At 47.6% G+C, this 25935-nt stretch overlaps 2 protein-coding genes across 2 annotated transcripts; one reads left to right on the top strand and one right to left on the bottom strand.

The window, feature by feature from the left end:
* Positions 1 to 642: 642 nt before the first annotated feature.
* LOC141991524 (uncharacterized) lies at positions 643 to 2327 on the bottom strand. Its single transcript, XM_074959848.1, has 2 exons — positions 1801 to 2327; positions 643 to 1212 (listed from the first exon to the last, which is right to left on the bottom strand). The coding sequence occupies exons 1-2, from the start codon at positions 2201 to 2203 to the stop codon at positions 692 to 694; spliced, it is 924 nt and encodes a 307-aa protein (XP_074815949.1). The 5' UTR covers positions 2204 to 2327; the 3' UTR covers positions 643 to 691.
* A 16705-nt stretch (positions 2328 to 19032) lies between these two features.
* On the top strand, positions 19033 to 22645 carry RPL29 (ribosomal protein L29). The gene is made up of 4 exons (XM_074959845.1): positions 19033 to 19183; positions 19759 to 19803; positions 20625 to 20689; positions 22293 to 22645. Exons 1-4 carry the CDS (start codon positions 19048 to 19050, stop codon positions 22380 to 22382), a joined length of 336 nt encoding a protein of 111 aa, XP_074815946.1. The 5' UTR covers positions 19033 to 19047; the 3' UTR covers positions 22383 to 22645.
* The last annotated feature ends 3290 nt before the right edge of the window (positions 22646 to 25935 follow it).

Genomic DNA, 25935 nt, shown 5'->3' with positions numbered 1-25935 from the left:
ACCAGAAAATAACTGTTGGGGATGTTGAAATGCCTATATGTATCCTTGGGGACCTAGCCTACCCCTTAATGCCATGGCTCATGAAGCCGTACACAGGCAGCCTGGACTGTAGTCAGGAGCTGTTCAACTACAGGCTGAGCAAGTGCAGAATGGTGGTAGAATGTGCATTTAGACATTTAAAGGCGCGCTGGCACAGTTTACTGACTCGCTTAGACCTCAGCGAAACCAATATTCCCACTGTTATTACTGCTTGCTGTGTGCTCCACAATATCTGTGAGAGTAAGGGGGAGACGTTTATGGCAGGGTGGGAGGTTGAGGCAAATCGCCTGGCTGCTGGTTATGCGCAGCCATATACCAGGGCGGTTAGAAGAGCACAAGAGGCTGCAGTACGCATCAGAGAAGCTTTGAAAACCAGTTTCATGACTGGCCAGGCTACGGTGTGAAAGTTCTGTTTGTTTCTCCTTGATGAAACCCCCCGCCCCTTGGTTCACTCTACCTCCCTGTAAGCTAACCGCCCTCTCCTCCTCCCTTCAATCACCGCTTGCAGAGGCAATAAAGTCATTGTTGCTTCACATTCATGCATTCTTTATTCATTCATCACACAAATAGGGGGATGACTACCAAGGTAGCCCAGGAGGGGTGGTGGAGTAGGGAAGGAAAATGCCACACAGCACTTTAAAAGTTTACAACTTTAAAATTTATTGAATGCCAGCCTTCTTTTTTTTGGGCAATCCTCTGTGGCGGAGTGGCTGGTTGGCCGGTGGCCCCCCCACCGCGTTCTTGGGCGTCTGGGTGTGGAGGCTATGGAACTTGGGGAGGAGGGCAGTTGGTTACACAGGGTCTGTAGTGGCAGTCTGTGCTCCAGCTGCCTTTGCTGCAGCTCAACCATACACTGGAGCATACTGGTTTGGTCCTCCAGCAGCCTCAGCATTGAATCCTGCCTCCTCTCATCATGCTGCTGCCACATTTGAGCTTCAGCCCTCTCTTCAGCCCGCCACTTACTCTCTTCAGCCCGCCACCTCTCCTCCCGGTCATTTTGTGTTTTCCTGCACTCTGACATTATTTGCCTCCACGCATTCGTCTGTGCTCTGTCAGCGTGGGAGGACAGCATGAGCTCGGAGAACATTTCATCTCGAGTGCGTTTTTTTTTCTTTCTAATCTTCACTAGCCTCTGGGAAGGAGAAGATCCTGTGATCATTGAAACACATGCAGCTGGTGGAGAAAAAAAAAGGGACAGCGGTATTTAAAAAGACACATTTTATAAAACAGTGGCTACACTCTTTCAGGGTAAACCTTGCTGTTAACATTACATACATAACACATGTGCTTTCTTTACAAGGTCGCTTTTTGCCTCCCCCCACCGCGTGGCTACCCCCTCAACCCTACCCCCTCCCTGTGGCTAACAGCAGGGAACATTTCTGTTTAGCCACAGGCAAACAGCCCAGCAGGAATGGGCTCCTCTGAGTGTCCCCTGAAGAAAAGCACTCTATTTCAACCAGGTGACCATGAATTATATCACACTCTCCTGAGGATAACACAGAGAGATAAAGAACGGATGTTATTTGAACGCCAGCAAACATACACTGCAATGCTTTGTTGTACAATGATTCCCGAGTACGTGTTACTGGCCTGGAGTGGTAAAGTGTCCTACCATGAAGGACGCAATAAGGCTGCCCTCCCCAGAAACCTTTTGCAAAGGCTTTGGGAGTATATCCAGGAGAGCCGCGAATGCCAGGGCAAAGTAATCCTTTCACATGCTTGCTTTTAAACCATGTATAGTATTTTAAAAGGTACACTCACCGGAGGTCCCTTCTCTGCCTGCTGGGTCCAGGAGGCAGCCTTGGGTGGGTTCGGGGGGTACTGGCTCCAGGTCCAGGGTGAGAAACAGTTCCTGGCTGTCGGGAAAACCGGTTTCTCCGCTTGCTTGCTGTGAGCTCTCTACAACCTCCTCCTCATCATCTTCCTCGTCCCCAAAACCTGCTTCCGTATTGCCTCCATCTCCATTGAAGGAGTCAAACAACACGGCTGGGGTAGTGGTGGCTGAACCCCCTAAAATGGCATGCAGCTCATCATAGAAGCGGCATGTTTGGGGCTCTGACCCGGAGCGGCCGTTCGCCTCTCTGGTTTTCTGGTAGGCTTGCCTCAGCTCCTTCAGTTTCACGCGGCACTGCTTCGGGTCCCTGTTATGGCCTCTGTCCTTCATGCCCTGGGAGATTTTGACAAAGGTTTTGGCATTTCGAAAACTGGAACGGAGTTCTGATAGCACGGATTCCTCTCCCCATACAGCGATCAGATCCCGTACCTCCCGTTCGGTCCATGCTGGAGCTCTTTTGCGATTCTGGGACTCCATCATGGTCACCTCTGCTGATGAGCTCTGCATGGTCACCTGCAGCTTGCCACGCTGGCCAAACAGGAAATGAGATTCAAAAGTTCGCGGTTCTTTTCCTGTCTACCTGGCCAGTGCATCTGAGTTGAGAGTGCTGTCCAGAGCGGTCAAAATGGAGCACTCTGGGATACCTCCCGGAGGCCAGTACCGTCGAATTGTGTCCACAGTACCCCAAATTCGAGCCGGCAAGGCCGATTTAAGTGCTAATCCACTTGTCGGGGTGGAGTAAGGAAATCGATTTTAAGAGCCCTTTAAGTCAAAATAAAGGGCTTCATCGTGTGGACAGGTGCAGGTTTACATCGATTTAATGCTGCTAAATTTGACCTAAAGTCCTAGTGTAGACCAGGGCTCAGTTTGAGAACAAAAGGCTCGATCCTGCATTCAGAGGAAGTTGAGGGCACTCAGTGCCTCACAAGACAGCCCACAACCCTGTGCATAGCTCCCCTAACCTCTGCTTAGCATGACCAATTTTTCCCTGCTGTTTGGAAAGAAAACCTTGGATTATGTTGCTACAAATGAAAGGTTTCAGCCATTGTATTAGAGGAGTCACAGGTAAGCATCATTTTGAATGTCAACTTCCCCCCCCCACCCATCCCCCCACTAGCACAAACAAACTGTCTTTGTGCAGAAGCTCATCTTCGTTTTCAGCTGCAGCATTTATCAATGTGGTTTTTCAATAATCCTCTTCCCACAGGTAAAGAAAATCCAGCATCCAAACAGGTTCCATGATTCTTTGAAGCTGGAAAAAAAAATGGATCACTGCCTGTTCTGAAATTTCATTCAATTCATTAAAGGATTCTCCTCTCTGCTGTAGGCCGGGGAGGAACTAAGAATATATGCCCCATGTGACTGTCTGATCTTAAATCCTAGTGTGAAATTGGATTTTCCTTAACTCCCTTGTGACTCAACCTCTGCAGTCTCCCTATGTTGTCAACTAATCAGACAGGATAATTTTATAGCATTACTGTGTGCAGCCAGAATTCACAAACATATTGGGTGCCTGAGAATGAATGGCCTCTCTCTGGGAAGCACAAGAGGAGTTTCGCTTAATTTCAAAAGAATCCAGAAATTTCAGATACTTGCCCCGGGCCATGGCCAGACCATGGGGCATAACTTCTTAGTTTCCCTTTGTGGGCTACATGGCCTATTCAGTTTGCAAAGAATCTGTTCTTTCATCTTTTAAAAACCTCAAGGCCTTGTCTGCACATAAGTTCGACCAGTTTAACTGAAGGTGCGTTTTTAAGTCAGAGATGCCTGTCCCTACGTGGGCACTCTTTATTTCCATGTAAAAGTGCCTCACATCACCTGAAGTTAAGTCCACGCTTTGACTTCGGTTCAGTTAAACCAGTGCAATTGTCTCAGACAGACAAGGCCTAGCCTTCTAGCCCGCGTCTTGTGCAGAACACCCTCCAAACATGAGCCGAGTATAAACCAGGCAATGTTGTCTGCCTGAATGTGCAGATAGTCTGAAGCAGGGCGACCAGATAGCAACTGTGAAAAACAGGATGGGGGTGAGGGGTAATAGGCACCTATATAAGAAAAAGTCCCAAAAAATGGGCCTGTCCCTTTAAAAACGGGACATCTGGTCACCCTAGTCTGAAGCAATAGCTCAGCAAGATCCGCTTTATATATTAATACACACACACAGCGGCACAGCTCAACCCACCTTGTTCTGGGCTGGTTCTCAGGAGACTGACTACTGCTATACCCAGGTCACATGCTTCCCTGCAGAGCCCCCTCATGTGGAAGCGGGAACAAGAAAAAACCTTCTCATTTAAAGTGATAGCTGACAACTGTAACAGTTTTTTAATACATCACACTGAGGATGACAATTTAAAAGTCAGTGCTGTGAACTGCTTCACTTCTGCTTATTTTCACCAAAATATCCAGCCACCGCATTTGTCTCCATCCCAAAATGTGTCAAAGCCCTAGCTGTCTCCTACTCAACTGCCATTTCCCCCCTGGCAACTTCCTCATTGCAGTTCTGTATTCACAGAAAAATGTTTGACATATCAAAAACTGAAACTGTGGGGGCAGTGTAATATAAATGGAACTTGCTAGCAAACTAAATAATGCCAGGGCTTTTGTACTGATTTGCATTAATTGTGATGTTCAATTCATTAAAAACCTGAGTTTTTTTAATGACAGTGAAGCTGCTGGAGAATTTTCTTGGCAGTATTTAGGCCTACCATGGACCACAATTAAAAACAAAATTCAGTGAGTTTGGGAAACAAAAACAGAATGAGTTTGATGCCCAGAACTACGAGCTGCTGTTTGATCATGAGCAGCTTATACATAGTAGTTCAATGCTAGGTCCGTTCTGAAAACTATCTTAGACCTCTTTGGAGTGGGCAGGGTAGGAAAATGTGCTCTCCTTTGTGTGAAACTACATATGGGTAAATTTATTCCCCATGTTTTTTTCTTTAAAAACCCAGCAGTGGTGAAGGGTGCTGTGATAAGAGCCCTGATATAAATCTCCCCCCAGAACAGCGGTTGAACAGGCCCCCATCAGCACAAGCTTCCCTGCCAACATGTCTGATCTCTGAGTTGGATAGTGCAGCCTGAAATGGATGCTCGGTGGTCAGTTCAGTCCTGTGTTTTCTGCTGAGAATGCCAGCAAGTATGATATTGGTTGTAGACTTTTGTGATATTGGATGTTTTTTTCTTAAAGCTTCAGCTCCTGGATGCCTGTTACATGCGCCACTTGCTTACTTTCTTGGAGAAAAGCTGGTTGTCAAACTCTAAAGCAGGGGTGGGCAAACTACGGCCCCCGGGCCGGATCCTGCCCCTCAGGGCTTTGGATCCGGCCGGCAGGACTGCCACCCCTGTGGCGCCGCAGGCCCCGTGCCGCTCCTGGAAGCAGACGGCACCTCGTCCCTGCGGCCCCTGGGGCAGGAGGGGCAGAGGGCTCTGCGTGCTGCCCTTGCCTGTGGGTACCGCCCCCGAAGCTCCCACTGGCCGCGGTTCGCGGTTCACCTGCTCTGGTCCCAGTGAGTGCCACTGCCACCCTGGAGCCGCTCCAGGTAAATGGCGCCGGGCCGGAGCCTGCACCTCAAACCCCTCCTGCACCCCAACTCCCTGCCCTGAGCCCCCTGCTGCACCCTGCACCCCTCCTGCACCACAACCCCCTGCCCTGAGCCACCTCCTTTACCCCCTCCCACAACTCGCACTTCCTCCTGCACCCCAACCCCCTTCCCTTAGCCCCCTTGTACACCCCGCACCCCTCCTCTGCCCCAACCCCTTGCCCTGAGCCCTTCCTGCACCCCACACTCCCTCCTGCACCCCTACCGCCTGCCCCAGCCCTACATTCATGGCCCTGCATGCAACTTCCCCACCCAGATGTGGCCCTCAGGCTAAAAAGTTTAGGCCCTGCTCTAAAGGCTACAACCCCAGAAGACAAATAAAAAAACATTTTTTTAAGAAGTTTCATAATTTTTAAAATAATCTTGTGATTTTTTTTTAGGGACCCTAACTTATGATTTCTGAATGTCTGGAGATGGCCACAGCCGCAGATCTCCGTGTCATGGCAGGATGCCCGATAGCAGAGATGGTTGAAAGTCTCTTTAGCAGCTCTATGCACTGGCTGCAGCTTGTTGTGCTGCTGGGATAGAAGAGCGAGGCTGGTACTGACTTCCTTTTTTCCCCTCCCCCACTCCAGCAAGGGTTAATTTTTCTTCACAGGTCTAGCATTAGACAGCAATGAGGTTTTGAATATCCCAGCGGCTGGGCCCCCAGCTGAGGCCCGAGCACTTGGCCAGCACGTTTCCAAAGAACAAGAACTACCCACATTCTGCTTTCAAAACGCCACTGTATTTGACTTGTGCAAGGACATGCAGTGAGCCAGTAACAGAATAGGACCCAGGAGTCCAGACAATCAGCACCCTGCTCACATCTAGAACATGCTCTCTCAAATCAAGTGTTGCATCATGTTACAGCTTTGAAATAAACATGTGCAGCACATAGGACAGGGGTGGGCATACTTTTTGGCCTCAGGGCCACATCTGGGTGGGGAAATTGCATGCAGGGCCATGAATGTAGGGCTGGGGCAGGCGGCTGGGGTGCAGGAGGGAGTGCGGGGTGTGGGAGGGGGTGCAGTGTGCAGGAAAGGGCTCAGGGCAAGGGGTTGGGCAGAGGAGGGGTGCGGGGTGTACAGGAGGCTCAGGGAAGGGGGTTGGGGTGCAGGAGGGAGTGCGGAGTGTGGGAGGGGGTGCAGTGTGCAGGAAAGGGCTCAGGGCAAGGGGTTGGGGCAGAGGAGGGGTGCGGGGTGTACAAGGGGGCTCAGGGAAGGGGGTTGGGGTGCAGGAGGGAGTGCGGGGTGTGGGAGGGGGTGCAGTGTGCAGGAAAGGGCTCAGGGCAAGGGGTTGGGGCAGAGGAGGGGTGTGGGGTGTACAGGGGGCTCAGGGAAGGGGGTTGGGGTGCAGGAGGGAGTGCGGGGTGTGGGAGGGGGTGCAGTGTGCAGGAAAGGGCTCAGGGCAAGGGGTTGGGCAGAGGAGGGGTGCGGGGTGTACAGGAGGCTCAGGGAAGGGGGTTGGGGTGCAGGAGGGAGTGCGGAGTGTGGGAGGGGGTGCAGTGTGCAGGAAAGGGCTCAGGGCAAGGGGTTGGGGCAGAGGAGGGGTGCGGGGTGTACAAGGGGGCTCAGGGAAGGGGGTTGGGGTGCAGGAGGGAGTGCGGGGTGTGGGAGGGGGTGCAGTGTGCAGGAAAGGGCTCAGGGCAAGGGGTTGGGGCAGAGGAGGGGTGTGGGGTGTACAGGGGGCTCAGGGAAGGGGGTTGGGGTGCAGGAGGGAGTGCGGGGTGTGGGATGGGGTGCAGTGTGCAGGAAAGGGCTCAGGGCAAGGGGTTGGGGCAGAGGAGGGGTGCGGGGTGTACAAGGGGGCTCAGGGAAGGGGGTTGGGGTGCAGGAGGGAGTGTGGGGTGTGGGAGGGGGTGCAGTGTGCAGGAAAGGGCTCAGGGCAAGGGGTTGGGATGCAGGCTCCGGCCCAGCACCATTTACGTGGACCGGCTCTGGGGTGGCAGTGGCACTCACCAGGGCCAGGGCAGGCTCCCTGCCTGCCTGCCCTGGCCCCGCGCCGCTCCCAGAAGCAGCCAGCACCACGTCCCTGCAGCCCCTGCGGGAGGGGGAGCAGAGGGCTCCGCACGCCGCCCTCGCCTGTGGGTACCTCCCCTGAAGCTCCCAACGGCGAACCGCGGCCAGTGGGAGCTTCAGGGGAGGTACCCACAGGCAAGGGCAGCACGGAGAGCCCTCTGCCCCTCCTCCTCCAGGGGCCGCAGGGATGAGGTGCTGTCTGCTTCCGGGAGCAGTGCGGGGCCTGCAGTGCCACAGGAGTGGCAGTCCCGCGGGCTGGATCCAAAGCCCTGAGGGTCTGGATCCGGCCTGCGGGCCGTAGTTTTCCCACCCCGGACATAGGATGAGCTGCAATTTAAGCAAAAACTGAGTGCAAGACATGATTTCTAAGGGCTCAGGAATTGGTGTCTCTCACACAAGACTACAATAAATTCCTTACAGACAAAGGATTTGGGGATTGATTTTTATTTCAGCCACAGAATTGCAGAGAGCCAAAGGAGCCTGACTGTAAGCTAGACAGGCTCAGAGTTTACCCTTGAAAACCCTGTGCCGCAGAGCTTCAATCTCATTTGGCATGCTGCCCCAAAAAAGATAACGAGGATAGAAGCTGAAGTCTGCTTTGTGCTCTTAGAGCACAAATCCTTTCACCAGCCAACTAACTCGGTGATAGGGATTCCTCTTAACAACAAAAAGCTGATCAAAGTTCTGGGCATCATCCAATTGTAAAAGCTGAAATGAAAAGCTCTTTAATTTACAGTCAGGAGGAGTTATTTCAAACTGCTGAAGATGCCACACTGCTAACCGCACACCCTATAGGTGCAGACTTAGCAATACCTTTACTTATGATGTTTAAAGCAAACGTTTTGAATTCTGTTCCCTTGTCCTGACTGCCAAACCCTGAGTTATGGGTTTCCCCAGCCACAGATATTAGTCAGTGTTTCTCAATGACCAGTCCCTGAGGTCTCCCTGACACGGCTTAGGAAGGCAGCAAGCCGCTCCATGGTATCAAAAAGGTTGAGAAACACCGCATTAGATCACTGTAATGTCCTGTGGGGGCATCCTCTCAAAGTTCCTGACCAGGTTTTTGGAGTAACTGTCCCCAGAAATCTGTCCTGGGTTATATAGTAAGCCCTGGGTCTGCTGAGACAGGTCTTTGTGGGTGTGGTTCTCTAGGGCTGGGCACTGTGTTGTCATTTACCATTGAGCATGGGGGTTCTAAAATACACCAGCAGAGTAAAGAGCTGTGAGCTGGTGGTAGGTTTGCACTTGCGTTGCACAGCGGTAAATGAGGAGACAGTTAAGGTTAGGCACAGTAGGTACGTCTACATAGCCAGCGGCAGCGAGTCTCAGAGCCTAGGGCGACAGAGGAGGGCTCACACTATGGCGCTAAGCACAGCCGTGTACACATGGCAGCCCAGGCTCTGAAGCCTAGGGAGGTGGGCTTCAGAGCCCAAGCCCAAATGCCTGCCTAGTTATTTTTAGAGCTATAGCCCAAGCCTATAGACCAGAGCTCTGAGACGCACCACTTGCTTTGTAGACACACCTAGAGAGGTGAAAAATGTCTAGCCCAAGTCAGGGGTGCTCTGCCCGCTCTAACCACTGGCTCCAGTGCCTTCCTGCCTGTGAGCACTGTGTGCCTGAGTTATCTGCTCGGAGGGCCATCCTGTCCGCTTGTGTCCCTTACATTGCACCAAACACGCCGCAGCCGTCACTGCCACCTTCACAAACAATCAACCAAAGCAACGAATACTTTAGGTCAGACTTCCCCTCTTCCCCAGCCCCTCCATATCTCTCGCTGCAGTAAATAACTCAGGCATGCATAGCTGCGTAGACTGGTATTCACTTCTGCTCATGCCGAGAGCTCCTTTAACAGCTTTATTCCTTTCAGAGAGTGCCAGTGTAACCCACTCACCTTCTGGGTGTGGTGTTCTATCCCACCTTGTGGCACCGAGACCACTTAGAGAGCAATTAATGAGTCTGCTCTACAGCCTTAGCTAGAGGCAGGTGGCTTTTAGCTCATGCTGTAGTGGCTAATACACTAAGCTCCAGAGGTCCCCGGTTCGATCCTGCCTGCCGACGACCAGGGTCTGTAGGCGATACACCAGTACTCTTTTTGTCCTATGGAAAATGGCTTCTATCTATTTATTCCTGCCTTGTCAAGCTGCAGTCTTCCATCTCTGTTAGTGGGCTAGTGGCACTCTAATGTGCTGTGTAAACCAATACGCAGAGGGTTAGGCCCTGTCCTCATGTTAACCTGCGAGCGGAATTTAGCGTCCACAAACTCATGCAGGAGACAGCTGTTGACATGTTACATGAGTAGGCAGCTTAGTGAGTCAAAACCCCACTGACCTCTCCGTGCCATTTCCCTTGAAAGGAGGAGTATTTAACACTGAGTGGATCAAATGATAATTTCTTCTAAACTGCTACATCTTCCCGTTAACTTAACTCCATCACAGGGGAAATTCTTTATTCGTATAGCAGTAGTGTCTAGGTGCTCAGGCCCCCGTGTGCTAGGCACTGTACAAACAGAACAAAAATGGATCCTGCACGTGCAGCAGCTTTAATGCTATCCAAGGGGAAACCTTTCTTCAAAGGTTCCCAGTATGGTTAACTCTCGCCAGTTTCACTGGGAGTCCAGCTGCTGGGTGTGAGAGTCTGCATGACAATTTCCCCTTTCGTTTTTTTTTATAAAAGCGCATTTATGTTTCTCACCCTGTTGAGAAAAGCTTGGAAACGTGGAGCGAGAGCACCCTGCAGGCTCAGGAGCCTGAAGGCAAGGAAAAAAACCCAAATGCATGAGGTTTTTAAAAAGAGAAAAATTCATTGGGGGGGTGGGGTTTAAACCGATCTCATGATTTTGGGGGCCAGACTTGGGTGTGAATCCTTGGGCAGGGCAATACTGTGTGTTTGTGCTCTTTTGGGTATGGAAAGTGGCACTGGAAAAATCTGAGCTTCGTTCAGGAGGTGTTTCGGTTGGTGAGGAGAAAGCAGGACCTCAGGAATGGAAGCTGAGCTGGGAGACGGAGAGCAGAGCCTCCACTGACGTCAGGAGAGCGAGGGTGATTTACACCCGCTGGGGATATGGCCCAGGGCCTTGAGGGGCATGTTCCCTGTAAAGGGGATTCATGAAACTAGGATGTCTCTTTGCCTAATGTAGAGCGTGTTAGTTCTACCGCCCAGGTGTGAACAAGCTTCCTCTGCTATGCTGAATGAGGTGATCAGTGTGCAGTCTGTGAGCATGCAGGAAGCCAGAGATGAGGGCGGATTTGAGGCCTCCTTGTCCCCAGCTGAAATAATCCCTGTACGGGGGCATTTCACCAGACGAGAGAAGCAGGTAATTGCTCTAAACCACTTCCGTGCGGTGTCAATTGTAAGTAATTATTGGCCTGGGAAAAGAAACCACTGGTGTGAGCCAGCTTGGGGTTACTGAGGAGAGAAAACAATGCTCTTGGAGGTTTCAGAGTAACAGCCGTGTTAGTCTATATTCGCAAAAAGAAAAGCAGTACTTGTGGCACCTTAGAGACTAACCAATTTATTTGAGCATAAGCTTCATCGGATGCTCTTGGAAACATCACTCTGCCTCAGCTTTAAATGAGGGAACTCTTGAGTTCTGAGGAAATGCTCCCCCTATGGGTGAGAGTCTCCTTTCATGGTATTGGTTTTCTCCAGTCTTTACACACAGGTTATAGGGGCCAAGTTCAGTGGTGAGAGTATGTCACATGTTGGGTCACATTCTAGCTCCCACTTTGGCACCTTTAGAATTGCACCAATGCCAGAAAGCTGGCTTAAATAGTCAGTGGGGGACTGCCACAGAAGGATGGCATTCTGTGGGGGTCTGAGGTGGTTTGGCTAGAACGGTGCTGTGCTCTGGCAATCTTCCCGGGGGCCTGTTACCAGTTGGTGGAAGTTCGAGGCGCCCTAAGGCTGGACAGAAGCAGCCCTCATTTTCCCCCAGGATTAGAGGAATGGAAAGGTGGTGTAATACTTTGCCACCCCCTTGTGAAGCAGAGATGCATTATTTACCCTACTTTACAGATGGGATAATGACGGCACAAAGATCAAGGCCCAGATCCCCAATGGGAATTAGATGCCTAAATCCCTTTGAGGATCCAGGCCTAAGTAATGTGCCCCTCGTCACATAGGAAGTCTGCGGCAGAGACAAGAAAGCCAGCTCTCATTCCTCCCAGGCCTTTGCCTTAACTCACAAGACTAAGTGTCGTCCCTCTTTGTTTATGAGTTCCCGCAGTCCGGAAGCCCCTCTTTGATGTCCAGGCGAAATTGCGGTTTGTAGATAACAGTGAAGTCTGGCAGAACATTCATTGACAAGGAATTTATCAGCATCATTCGCAGACTGGGTCACTGTTTGCCAAGACTTCTAGGGAATATAATTTAATTAGTCCTCTGACAGCCCTCCCTTGACTCTTCAGCCAGCTGCAGAAGGTATTCCAGTAGAGTAGCGCACCAGAGGAAATGCCCTGAGAGCAGGCAATGGAAAATATGTTTGGTAGCTTAGCTGATTCCCCACAGGCCCCAGGCTGTGAGTCACTCATACGTAGGTCACCAGTGCTGATTCCCCTGAGGAGGAAGGAGAGGAGGTGGAAAAACAACAAGAGAAAAATAATGTCAGTCCATGCCAGTGCTGGGAGGGTTGGAGGAGGTGGCAGGAAAGGGAGTGAAAAGTCAGACAGACTTGCAGGCTGGTGTCTGCTGCTTGCTCCTCGGGAATGTGGGTACAGATCCTCAAAGGTAGTTTAGGTGCCTGTCTCCCATTGAAATCAGTGGGAGTCAGACACTTAAATACCTCTCAGGATCTGGACCGGGATCACTGTTAACACTCAGAGGGCCCAGTTCAGTGCTGACCCAGACGGTGGTATCCAGGGCACTGTGGTGTTGTTAGAGAGGACAGAAGAAGGGGTGAGCTAAAGCAGTGTACGGGCTCCTCTCTCCCCTCCTCATAGAAGTTTCTTTGCCTGCTGCACTCCTCTTTCCTGTCCATTCAGGGCTGCTTTCTGCTCTCACATTGGTCTGAGCTCGCATAGCACTGCTGAAACCAAAGTAGGTCTTGTTTACACTGGGAAAACAAGGAGTGTTGAGAAAAAGTGTTCTAAACCCACCTCACTTTCCCAGTGTAGACACGGCAAGAGTTTCTCTGGCTTTGCACTGACAGAACTGACAGCACAATCAGGACCTCAGAGTTAACACTGATTTATGCTGCTTTATAGCCACTTACCAATTCAAAGCTATCTATCCTAGTGTCTTGGGCTGGAGCCCGTCCCCATCGTATCTGAGCACCTTACGCAGATGCCTCTGAACTTAGCCCATAGATCCTGACATTATTCTTCATTTTGTTACTCTTCATCTTCGGAACATTTTTGAAGGCAGATTTTAGATCTACTTTAGATCAGGAGTGGCCAAACTTACTGACCCTCCAAGCCGCATACAATATTCTTAAGAAGCACAAGAGCCACAAGACATGCACAACCTGCCCCATGGGGCGGCCCCTGCCGGGGCAAGAGGTTAAAGCCCTTAGACCCCCCTCCCTGCAGGGCTGAAGTCCCTAGTCCGGTCCCACCCCTTGCAGGGCAGAAGCCCTGAGGCCCCCACCCCCGGTCCAGTCTAGTAGGAGGAGAATGTGGTGGGGGAGGCGCATGGGAAGCTCTGGGAGCCGCACTTTAACTGTGAAAGAGCCGCATGCGGCTCACGAGCCACAGTTTGGCCACGCCTGTACTAGATTCAGAGTCATTTACAGGGACTGCTCTCAGTAGACAGCAGGATTCCATGGCCAGGGTAAATGCAGTGAAAAACTTAAGAAAATACCAATGGAGAAAACATGGCAATGCTGAGTCCCCATTGCAGAGGCAGGGCCTGCAAATCTTTATATTAAAAAATAACAAGGGACAGGATGTCTCAGTGAGAAAAGAGGTTTATTCCTGCTCCCTTCTCAACTTCTACCTAGTGCTAACACCAGGACACGTCCTCTGCTGGTGTAACTCAACATAGCTCCATTGACCTCAGGGTCCAACTGATCACCATATTAGGGGACAGGAAGAAATTTTTCCCCTGGTCAGATTGGCAGAGATCCTGGGGGGGTTTTCATTTCCTCTGCAGCATGGGCCATGGGTCACTTGCAGGTTTAAATTAGTGTAAATGGTGGATTGTCAGTAACTTGAAGTCTTCAAAGCATGATTTGAGGACTTCAGTAACTCAGCCAGAGGTTAGGGTCCATTACAGGAGTGAATGGGTGAGGTTCTGTGGCCTGCAGTGTGCAGAAGGGTCAGACTAGATCATGATGGTCCCTTCTGGCCTTAAAGTCCATGAGTCTGAGACCTCAGCCAGTTTACACCAGCTGTGGTCTGGGCCCAACACATCCTATTTCCTGTCTTCCCCATCTCTGCAGGAGTGGATTCATGAAGAATGCAGCAGGACTTCTTTGCTTCTCCCCCTGTGCTGTCTGAATGAACACTTCTGTTCATTTTGCATTTCCATTGTTCCTCTTAACAATCTTTGCCTCCAAGAAATCTTATGCTTTTAAACTACATAGCTTGGCTATTACACTCACTCCTGCTAGTTGGTACCAATTGTCATTGTTGTGACACGGGTGTCTGTCCACTAGGAACTGCACTGAGACAAGCAACTCCTTTAAACATGGGCTACCGAAAAAGCGTATCAGATGGTCTGGCATTCAGGCCCTGCTGACGTGGACCAGATTAGAACTGGTTTCAGATGACCCCTGACCACTTTACCAATCCCCTAAACCAACCAGTTCCCCTAAGGCAGTTAGTCACTTTCAATCAGCTAAGAAATATTTTTAATGACCTTCCTCAGTCTTAAAAAAAACTAACAGGTATCAGAACAGAAGAGCTGCAGCCAAATAGAATAGCAAATAAAATGGGAAATTCCTGCATATTTTGCCAGTATTCCCCAGAGATTTCTGTTCTCCCTGATTGTGACTAATGATTCTACTTTACAAGGTCCAAACCCACTGTTTGTTTCCTGATGTGTTACACTCGGGCTCCTTCTAGTGGTTGCACTGCCTCACATACTTGCTTGTTTTATCTGCTATTCTTGCCTTCTAGGTTAGAATTGCTAAGCTTTTCTTTTCTCACTTTAGTGCTGGAGTCACTCATCCACTCTGGGATTTGCTAAATCTGGGTTAGGATTTAGGTGGACCCTGGGCCCTATCGCCCTTTGCAATGGGGCAGTTCTGTGGTGCTACAAAATTGCCTCATACCAGCATAACCAGCCAGTGGTGCTCTCTCGGACTAAGGGAATGGCTGGTAGTATAGCGCCTACAACCCACCCCTAAGCCCATGGAGCAGTGAGAGTGTGTCTGGGAGGGAAAAGGATTGTGAGGCCAAGGTGTTCCTACACCCAGGTAATCCCCAGTGGACAGAATGGTCGCCCTGATGCAGTCTGCAGGCGTTACAGATTATAGCAGCCTTTGGATTGCTCTGTTCATGGACTGTAACAGCACCAGGGCAGGACTGGGTGAGAGTAAAGGTGTATTAAAGCCACCTTTGCATTCCTCCCGCCGAGCTGTGAAGAGTGCAGATTATGAGGGCCCTGGTGTGGTGACACTGCAGCAGAGGCTGTCTGCACATGAAAGTTGGGGAGCTACACCGTCTCTATGGGTCCAGCATCTTAAATAAAGAATCCCGTCCCCTCTCTCTCGCTCCCAAGGGGCAAACTTTGGAAATGGTTAGCATTAGGGACAACATGGGTCTGCCTTGCAAAATACAGTGTAACACAAGTCCAATCACAAGCTGGTCTGGTGTAATTGACAATGTCTGTAAACGCCTCAAGCCTGTTGTTTCAAAATGGACCGTGCCAGGGAAAGGCAGATGAAAGGGCAGATTTGTTTTCTCTTTTCATGATGGGATACATTTTGCCATAATCATGAATGCTGTAAACTGCCATAATTAAAGTATAACATGTCATACATTATAAAGTGTTAAGGAAATGCTTAATGAAAGTCTGGCATATCATCATATAAACAGATATATTAAAAAGGAAGAATTCAATTAATCCAATCATAGCACAACCTGTAGGCAATGTAGTTCTCTGCATACGGACAGGAAAATCTGCCAGTTTAATCTCCAGCTGCCTTGTTTTATTATTTATGTTATGGTAGTGCCTATATACCCATGGTGCTAGGCACTGTACATACGCATAGTAAGAGTCCCTATTCTGAAAACCTTACACTGTATCTAGACAAGACAGACAGATGGGGGATTATTGTTCCCATTGTGTAGATGGGGAAGTGAGGCACAGAGAGTGCAGCTGAATTTTCTCATGGAAGTTCAGTGGCACCTTATTCCCTTACACACCTTTTTGAAATCCCAGTTTAAGTCACACAGGAAGTCAGTGGCAAACCTGGGAACTGAACCCCAATCTCCTGATTCCCAGGCCAGCCTTCCTCTCACTGAGCAACACCACAAGGAATCTTATAAAGACTGATGCTTCCACCACTTCTATTTGAAGTCTTGTAGAAAGACATACTCGCAGGGTCACAGGGATGAGCCTAGAACAAAAGGGTGAAAGTTTGCACAGCAGAACATTGGTCAGGCTTCTTTTTAAATGATTTCTTGGACCTGCAACAAAAAGCCACCCATTTCTTATGCGTTAGTCCTCCTACGCCACTTATGTACCATAAAGCTTCTCCATTACTGTAATATTTTGTGCTTATCAATTCCATTTATTTAGAAATGAAAGGCCTCTTTTGTGGGAAGATTTCAGCTGCAGCAGAATGCAGTTATGCAACTGAGTGTCTACTTTAACTCTTTGCTTTCTTTTTGGCTGGGCTTTAACAATCTGAGGGCCTAGATTTCCCCTTTCCTGCCCTTTGGGTTGTCATTTAGCCCTGTGCAACATGGGGGTAAAATACTCCCATTTGGAGGTGGCAGCATTTTACATGCACTTTGCACAGGGATGAATGGCTGCACAAGGACAGGCCCTGGGTCTCCATTTGAAAGGTAGCCTTAGCACAGCAGGAGGGTGGAGCGAGTGGAGAGGACACTGGACCGGGGTTCAGGAAACCTGCATTCTCACCTTAGCTCTGCTGTGCGAGCTTGTGCAAATCAATCCACCTCTCTGGGCTTCCGTTTCCCCTCGCACCTCTTGTCCGTCATGGCTATTTCAGCTCCTTTGGGCAGGGACTGTCTGTCACTACATGTCTGTGCAGTGGCATAGACAACAGGGGCCCTGATCTTGACCAGAGGCCCTGTGTGCTACCGTAATTCAAATGATAAGAGGGATGTAGTGTTGTTAAAAGTGCACAGCCAACAGGAAATGTTGCCACTCAGACCTGTCACGTCTCATGCCAGCAGGAGGTGGTATCGTGTGTGTGTGTGCCATATATAATATCTTGTTTTTGCTCCCCAACTAGCTTCCTCTCATCTCCCCTGGCTCCCTGGCCCATCCCACCCATTGTGAGCTGGCTCTAGTTAGCTAAAATGCACATGTAGACAGGAACATACTGGGTGGGAGGTTCCCGCTGAAAGTGGACAACTAAGGAAATAGGGTGTCATTTGGATTTTAAACCCATAGCACTCCCTTCAAACTGTGCCTGCTCCCTTATGCAATGTTGGAGACCACTCAGAAGTAGGCCAAGGGCTTTCAGAATCAGCATCGCAGATCTGAAACTAAGCATCAGCATGGGAATTGGCATATTTGCATGTAAACAGGTTGTTATAAGCACAAAGGTATCTACCAGCTTGCAGAGTAGTGGCTCATTTAACAAGGCTGACTGACAATCTCTGCTGTCCAGCGTGTTCCAGCATACAGATTGGCAGTGGCACCTGAGGCATGAGTCTACTGACGATGTACAACTCAGTCTGCTAGCTACAATAGCTAATGATTGACTGATGTCCACAGAGTCCTAGATTTTTCTATCCCATGCAAAGGGTTCCTTCATACCTGAATGCCTCTGAAAAGTTCCAATGACTGTTAAATGCATCCTAAATACATAAGGACCAGATCATCAGTTGTGTGAATCAGTGTAGCTCCACTAAGTCAGTGATTTACAACAGCTGAGAATTGGTCCAGCGACTATACTTCCTTGACAATCGGTGAAATAAACGAATGAGGGACTACTTGTGCTAATTCATTGCCCCAAGTATAAATATAAGCTAAAGGGAGTAGTTTCAGCAATGGAATTAGAAACTGCTTCTGAGATGTGGGAACAACAAAGTAAAAAGAAATAATAAGGCTATGAGCGGTATATAGAGATTGTCTTCCATTGGCTGATACAACACTGTCTGTTCCTGTCATTTCAAAGGCATTTTGAGATGTTCATTTTAACCAATGCATTTTTAAAATCCCAGTTACAAACACCACTCTTTAATAGATGACACTGAGAATAACACTAAGTTATGAAGTCTGTAAGCATTAAAACTGTTATTATACTCAAGATGGCCAGCTATTCATGATAATACAATAACTGAAGACATCACCTGGCTCATTAAGGCTCAGGATAAAAACTTGGGCCCTAATCCTCAACTGCGGTAAGCTGGCATAGCTCAATGGACTTCAACAGAATTATGCTAATTTACACTAGTTCAGGATCTGAGCCTGAGTGAAATGTGAAGCTATTTGTCTGAGTAGTCCTAAGCAAGTGTGTTTACACAGCTTTACTCTGGGAACTTGACCTGATTTTCTATCCTGTACAACCAGAAAGAGATGAAAGGGGGGGAAATTTCTCCATTTCTCAGTGTCTTTATTTGGTACATTTGACAGCACTAGGTGGATAGTCACATTCACTGGTTTCAGAGTAACAGCCGTGTTAGTCTGTATTCGTAAAAAGAAAAAAGAAAAGGAGTACTTGTGGCACCTTAGAGACTAACCAGTTTATTTGAGCATGAGCTTTCGTGAGCTACAGCTCACTTCATCGGATGACAGTATGCTATGCTGTCATCTTTGGCACTGTTGAAGCAGGTGAGTGTTTTCTTACTTGAAGCTTTTCTGGGGAAGCAGAACTGAAGGCAGAGTCTAGAACTGTTGCGTTCTCAATTGGCTCGGCAACCTAATCTCATCCTAGCAGCAGAATTCCGTAGCCCTAGATTTGAATCCCTAAAAATCAGAAACAGTGTTTTCTCTGTGAACATCATCCTGGCTAGGTACTTTGCTCTACAGACCAGCTGTCAAGGCAAGTTTGCTCTTCTTCATGGTGCAGTGGCCAAGTATTTATTTCTCGTTGAGATGAGGTTATGGAGGTTTTCTCACGGTTAACATGAAGGGGTGGTGGATGAGGGACTGGCTATTACTGTAAGCAGCACTGGTTGACATTTTATGAGTTCTCTTCTCACTTATATCAGTGATTTCAATAGATTTACTCTTAAAATACACTAGTGTAAAACAGAGGCGAAACCAATCCTTTATAATGTGCCTAAAGGACATGACTGTCTGTGCATAATAATAATAATAATGATTAGGGCCAGATCTCATCCTCCCTTTAGGAAGGAGGGTGTGTGAGTGTTGCTTTGTGGATTCATCCCCATTTCAAGGAGGCGGGGGGAAGAGGGAGTGTGAGTGAGACACACAAGTGGACAGTCCCAGATGCGCTGAAGCAGGGGTGGACACGCACTGTCCCTCTTATTGCCCCATGGAGCCTGCTTCCAGACGGACTCAGGGGACTGAGGTTTCCGGTCCGCGCTTTCCGCTTCCCTCGGCTGGTTTCCCAGAAGGCTTTGCAGCTGTCCCTTCTCTTCCGGTTCGGCCGCCGCGGCGGTGGAGCGCGGGTGAGTGTCGCTCCGCAATCCGGCCCCATCGTGCCCGCAGGAGGCGGTGGTGGGGCCTGTGCAGGGCGGGCTGTGATGGGGGTGGCCCCCGCTCTCCGCCTGGGGCGCGGCGCACGCTCCTGTGCGCGGCGACCCTTGGCTGGGAACCGGGGGGGGGATCTCTGGGATCGGGCTTTGAGGGCTAGTCGGATCCGAGGGTAGGAGCTCGTTGTGGGGGGGAGCCCCTGGGAGCGGGGTTGGGGCCGCTGGGGAACCCCTGGGAGCGGGACTGGGGCCGCTGGGATGGGGAATGTTAGGATGAAGCTTGGGGCGAGTCTGGCTCCCACTGGGCTTAGGGCGGACATGTGAGATTTGTGGAACCAGAGGCAGGAGGAATTGGAACAGGATATTTCCCATTGGGTGGGTTGTGGCTGCAGGGGGAAGGTTAGGGATAATCTCTTGGGCTGGGTTATATAGGCTGGGGATGCTTTTTCTGCATTCCCCTCTTGGAAGCATCAGAGAGCATGTGGGTGCAGAGGAGTCTGGTGCCTCTCTTCCTGCCTGTTCTGAGCTGAACGTTTCTTTCTCCCTCACAGGTTTAATCATGGCCAAGTCCAAGAATCACACGACTCACAACCAGTGTAAGTTTAGGTCTGGTTCTGACCCAAAAGCATTGAGAGTTTAAAAACGTTGCTTGGTTTAGTACAGTCAGGTACAGTTTAAGGTATATTTTCAACACGGCCTCTTTAGTGCTTGTGGAAGAGAGATGGTGGAGATCTGCCAATAACACTAATACTTAGCATGGGCTTGGGATAGGTAAATATTTTGCCATCCTCTGGTTGTCAGACTAATTCCAGGTGTGTTCTGCTAGACTGCTAGTTTGGAGAAAGATTGGGTTAGGGTCTTCATTTTATTTTTCCTTCAGAAGAAAACCAACCAATCTGGTGAGTTATTTTACACTTTTATGTCACTCAACAGGAAAGCATTCCTGCTCTTTTTGTGGCCTAACGTGCCTCAAGTTGAAGGAAGTGACTGTAAACAAGCAAAAATAAAATGTAAATGGTCAAGTTAGTATATAGCAGCACAGAAAGGATTTGTGCTCACCTCAAAAAGCAAGGAAAACTGGTTTCTGTGGATTCTTGAAAATCAGTTGTGCGGTTGAATAAAATATTTTCTATACCGTTTTTCTCATCAAAACTTAGCTACAATAATAACATAACTGTTCCAGCAACTATTAAACTTCATGTGATGCAAAGGGAAGGAATTACAGAAAGCAGGAACTTTTTTGTTTGTTTTAAATTACTGATTGTATTTAAAAAGTTTAGATGTGTTGTACTGAATTCTGTATTGAGTGGGGGTTTTTTATATGATAAGTGGTGGGCAAAAATAGCATACTAGCAGGAATATTAGATAATATCTGCAGTTCTGTTTTTAATCCGTCAATGTTTCTATCTGTCAACAGCTCGCAAATGGCACAGAAATGGTATCAAGAAACCCAGGTCCCAGAGATATGAATCTCTGAAGGGGGTGACTATTTCTCTTTTTATAAGTTTGCTGTCAGGTTCTGCAGTCTTACACATGAGCTGTAGACATCCAGCATCAGTACTTGCACACTTACTTTCCAGTCCTCTGGTTGAAAATGGTTGTCTCGGTTCCTAATGTGCGTGGGTTTAAACTTTACTACAGTAAACCTTATTTTTCTCTTTTCCCTGTTTTGCACTTGCCTTTCCTGCAGTCATATACTGTGTTGCAGATTTGTGCAACTACCTATCCACAAACAGTGTTTAGTCTCACAGGCCTTGTCTAGACTCCACTTTAACTCTACTGGCTTAACACCTGTTAAAGCTGGGGGGTTATGACCCCTCAGGTGATTGTGTGCTGTCAGCCTCCATCCTCAAACCCTGCTTTACCTCCAGTATTTATAATAGTGTTTAAATATAAAAAAATGTTTTTTATTTTTTATTTATAAGGCGGGGTCACATTCAGAGGCTTGCTGTGTGAAAGGGGTCACCAGTACAAAAGTTTGAGAACCATTTTGTTAAAAGCATGCTACCTTACCTCTAACTAGGCTGCTAACATACATTAGCTGACACCTTTCAAATCCTAGTCTGGGCAAGGGTTATCTTTATTATTTCCCGTGTTTCTCTTCCTCAGTGAATATACGTGGGTTGGGTAATTATTTTCCATTTTGAATCCATTTGTTTTCTGCCTAGGTTTCTAACTTCACTGGTTCCCTTTGTATTATTTCTCTGTCCTTACTGGTGTTGAGAAACTCCCCTCTCTATAGGACAGAAGTGGCTTTAAATTCCTCTAACTGTGAAATGAGACAGCTGGAATAACAGCTCCTCTCTTTTTTGGAAAATAAAGTTTACTTGCACTCAAAAGTGAATAAGACATTCCCTTTGTTTAGGGGTTTATCTGTATTCCCTTGAAACCTTGGTATATGCAGTCATTCTTCAAAGCTTCCATAATGTGTTTTGGTTATGCCACAATTAGGGCCATTTTATAGTGTTTGACTGTGTTAGCTTGTGTTCACATTGGTGTGTGTCCACACATACTACTGCAGTGGTATTGTGGCATAGATTGCTCCAAGAAGCACATAGTTATTTCGCCCTTATACTTTATGAGTGGATGGGGGAAAAGATATCTTCTTACCCCATGTTAGCTAACACATGGTAAGGTCAGACCGTTTAACCTAGTGAAGACAAGGCCCTGTTGGTATTGACCTGGAAATACTAAGAACTATCCCCAAAAAGATCAACAGGATTTGTTGGCGGTGATATTGGATCCAGAATAAATCATTACATGAAATTTTGATCTCATTGCATGGAAATTAAATTTGCCTTATTAGCGTTATCTAATTTCTACTCCAAAGTGCTCTTTGTTACTGTTTCTAAAACTGAGGGAAAACACTAGCTTAGTTCTAAGAACTACACCTGTTGTGTTGAAACTACTTCAGAATTAAGAGTTCTGATTTAAATGCCACCAATTTTGGGGGACTTTATTTTTATGTCTAATGTATCTGTCCCAAGTGGGGAAACACTGGCACGCTTCCTAGCTTGAATGTACATTTCAAATGACCTACGATTCCCTCCCCCAATTTGGTTTATTTTTACTTTTTGTTTTATAGGTTGATCCCAAGTTTCTGAGGAACATGCGATTTGCGAAGAAGCACAACAAGAAGGGACTGAAAAAAATGCGGGCCAACAATGCCAAGTAACCAGCGTGCCTCTCTGCAATGAAAGGACTGGCTTGTTTTGAACCTGAAAAGCAGTTTTTTCTATTGGCATTTTTTTCACTCTAAGCATTTTTATACAAATAAAATGAGAAGTAACAAAATTCAAGAGCAAACATCCTGGCCTTTTGAGTTTGAAGGCGAGCCTTCGAAATGTTGAGTTCTCAAAAATTCAATATTAAATATTCAGATTGTTTAAAATCCATATTAAATATCATTTGAGGTGTCTTAGAGGCTCTTTATAGTCACCTGTGTGTGTATCTTTGTTCAGATTAACTGGAGTTTTCACAGTTGCCAGCTGATGTCTGTTATCCTCAAAGGAAACTGAAATGACTGTTCCCCCATAGTGCTTTTTTAGTCTAACACATTATTGGTGTGACTCTGGTTTTGGATTTTACGTACGTGTTTCACACTAGCCTATTTTTCCAAGTTACAAAATGTGTTTGTTACTTGAACTCTAAAAGTAAAGCTGGCAATGGAGCACCTTGTGTGAGTTTCTTCAAATGTAAAGTGGTTGTGTTGAATACCTTCCGAAGGAGTAGTCCTGTTAAAACAGTATTTCTTGGTACCAAAAGATATCCACTAAACTCTACATTTATATAGAAATAAACCTGAGGAATCTGTCATTGCCTAAGAGGTAAAATTTACTGTCGGATTACTTTGACAAATTACAGTAAAATGTCTTTTCTGTGTATGAACCAAAATACCTGCTCTAAAGGACTAGCTTCCTTTTCCAGAAATTGCAATTTAAAAAATAGTTTTGATGAACCAAAATTCATGCTCTAGTGGTGGTAGGTTCTACTACCGACAAGGTAGTGTAGTTATCCGGGGACATCCTAACTTTGCATAACCAAATTCTATTTAGGTGTTTCTGCTGCACCCATCACTGAGGTCAATGACAATTTATCTAAAGCCAAGGGATTATATATAAAATGGGATAGCTGACAGTTTTAAATACACTGGGGAGGGCCACAGTAGCTGTAGTTTTCTGTCTAATGCCTTAAAGGTAAAGCATCACCTATGAGGTGTGTGCATCCCCACATTAACAATGAGTCACTGCCTTATATGACTCTGGGCTACCTTTACATATCATCTGTCATTAAAATGGCCCCTTTTTACACATCACTGGTACGAGGTGTTTCTTGGCTGTAGAGTTATGATGCTGGTCAAGCCAGCATAACACAAACATTTGAAACAATTCACTTCAAAGTATGCTGTTGCCCTGATTCTCATTTGGCCTGTTCAACACAAGGTTTTTGCATCTGTCAGGAGTGTGATTTATTTTACTGTTACAGTTATACTGTATGGGAAAGGCCTATACTTGGGTCAAGTCTACATTACAAAACTAAGTCAACCTAAGTACAGTCACCACAGTAATTAAATCACTTTTGCATGTCCACACTACACTCCTTGTGTCGGCAGTGTGCATCCTCACCAGAATGCACAGATTTCACGGTCAGTGGGGGGCATTGTAGGATGGTTTCTGAAAGGCAGCAATAGTTGATGTACGCAATGCAGCGTCTACACTGTCACTGCATCAACCTAAGCGCTACGCCTCTTGCAGAGGTTAAGTCAGCATAGTGGGCAAGTTACATCAGTGGGAGTTACATTTTAGTGTAGATACACAGGACCGGTCAACGTAAGCTGTAGTGCAGACCAGGCCTTGTATGACTGTATCCGCACTAAGGGGGTGTCACTATCTACCAGTGTAATTAAAACAGGGCAGCTTTTGTGTGTAGGCAAGTCCTAAGACCTCTTCACAGCACTCTGGTAGTGTTTGAAGCCATAAAGTGGGTGTTAGCTGTTTGGCTGTATGTGTGTGTGTGTTCTCCCTGTGTGCTGCCCCAGCTCTGCGCAGAGAGCAGGCCCAGCAGACCTCAAGCAAACTGCCCAATGACCACAAGATCCATTAAGGTACGAAGGCACGAGGCCAGGTTTATTGTCGACAAAGCACGGTAATAGCCCCTGGCAGATTCTACAAGGATACCATGGCATGTATGCCTGTGACAATGGATGCAACTCAGTGAATGGCAGGACCTTCCATTCCCCCCACGCACCCCTCGGCTGGACAAAGAGACTCCCTCTGAGATACATCTTTATACCCTGAAACAAATTAGTACTGCCTCTGACATAGTTACTTCCCCCTGATGTGGCTAGTTATCACCCATCACCTTGTACATGTTGGTTGAATCAAAACATCTCTATTACGTAAAGTCATTCTGACCTTATCTTTTAGGAGGGCTCGGTGTGTTCCTGTTATCCTTGGGGAATGTTTTTTGTGCCATCCTTGATTTCGGGATGTTCTGGTACCACTTGATATCGGGATGTGTTTGTGTGAGTAATCTGTGCTTAGCATTTCTTAGGAATGTGTATTTCTGCATTGTCAGCCCTGTTCTTGCCAGATTTTGTGAGCAAGTCCTTCCTCATACCAGGACTCTGATACAAGGGCTTATATTTCAGGCTCTCTTCCTACTACATCAGTTACCTCATTTCATGGCCCCTTTACACTACTAGAAAAGTGTAAAGATGGCTTAAGTGAAGAAGAGTGTCTCTGATCTCCAGCTGCCCATTTGGATATGGTTTGCCTCTGGTTTTCGTCAACTATCTCAGACCTGCTCTAAGCACTCTTGGTGTTGCTAGTCAGAAGAAAGCTTCTGTATTGCCTAGAAAGGGAACACAAAGCCAGTTGCATTTCCATTTCCTTGCTGGGAAGGAGATTGAGTAATAAAAATAGAGGCAGAACTATGCTATAGATCTAGCTGACTATTTTATTACACTGGGAAGAAATAGTGTGTGTTGTCATTTATAATAGGATTCAATAAGGTACTTGAAAAATAATGGATAACTGTTGGGAGTTCAGGTGTGGCTACTGTCACCCCTGTAATTATGGATGTTATCAATGCCTCCCTTGCTGAAAACATGTGATCCATGTTTGTAGGGTCATGTAAAATTACCAGACTTTAAGCAATTCCTGATGGCTTTACAGAGTTCCTGTGTTAAAATTAGTTGTTACTGTCTCTTTAATGAACTTGGTGGTGACTTGACAGTCCTGGAGATTGAGCGTCTCTACTGCTCCTCAGAGCAGGGGACAGCACAGTGCCCCTTCATGCTGTCTCCTGCCAGTGTGCAACCTGGAAGAACAAGTTGTGACAGCGTGAGGGCTGACGCCAACCCTGTGGCAGCTCTTTAGATCACGTATTGTTTTTGTCTTTGAACATGACGATGGAGCAATTATTTGGTGGTGGGGTTGCTGTAGTGACAGTTCACCGCCAGATGGTGCAAAAGGGATGCTTGTCAGGTGAAAAATGGTCTGATGTTTTTATTCAAGGCATACACCTGCTCCCTTTTTTCCTTCTGCTTCTCCCTTGTAACTAGAGAGTCCCCAGGAGATGTGCCTGTAAAAACTTCTAGATACCTAGAGGATGAGTGTCTTCTCCCTTGGACCCAAGGAAGGATGCTCTGTAATGAGGGGCATGTACCCCACACCCAGTCATGCAACAAACAGGTTAAAAGCTGCTATAGGAAGAAGCTGCCTGGG

The sequence above is a fragment of the Natator depressus genome, chromosome 7 (genome assembly GCF_965152275.1).
Source record: "Natator depressus isolate rNatDep1 chromosome 7, rNatDep2.hap1, whole genome shotgun sequence".
NCBI lineage: Eukaryota > Metazoa > Chordata > Testudines > Cheloniidae > Natator > Natator depressus.
Note: the sequence above shows the minus strand (reverse complement) of the source record. Positions and strands in the feature narration are given on the sequence as shown.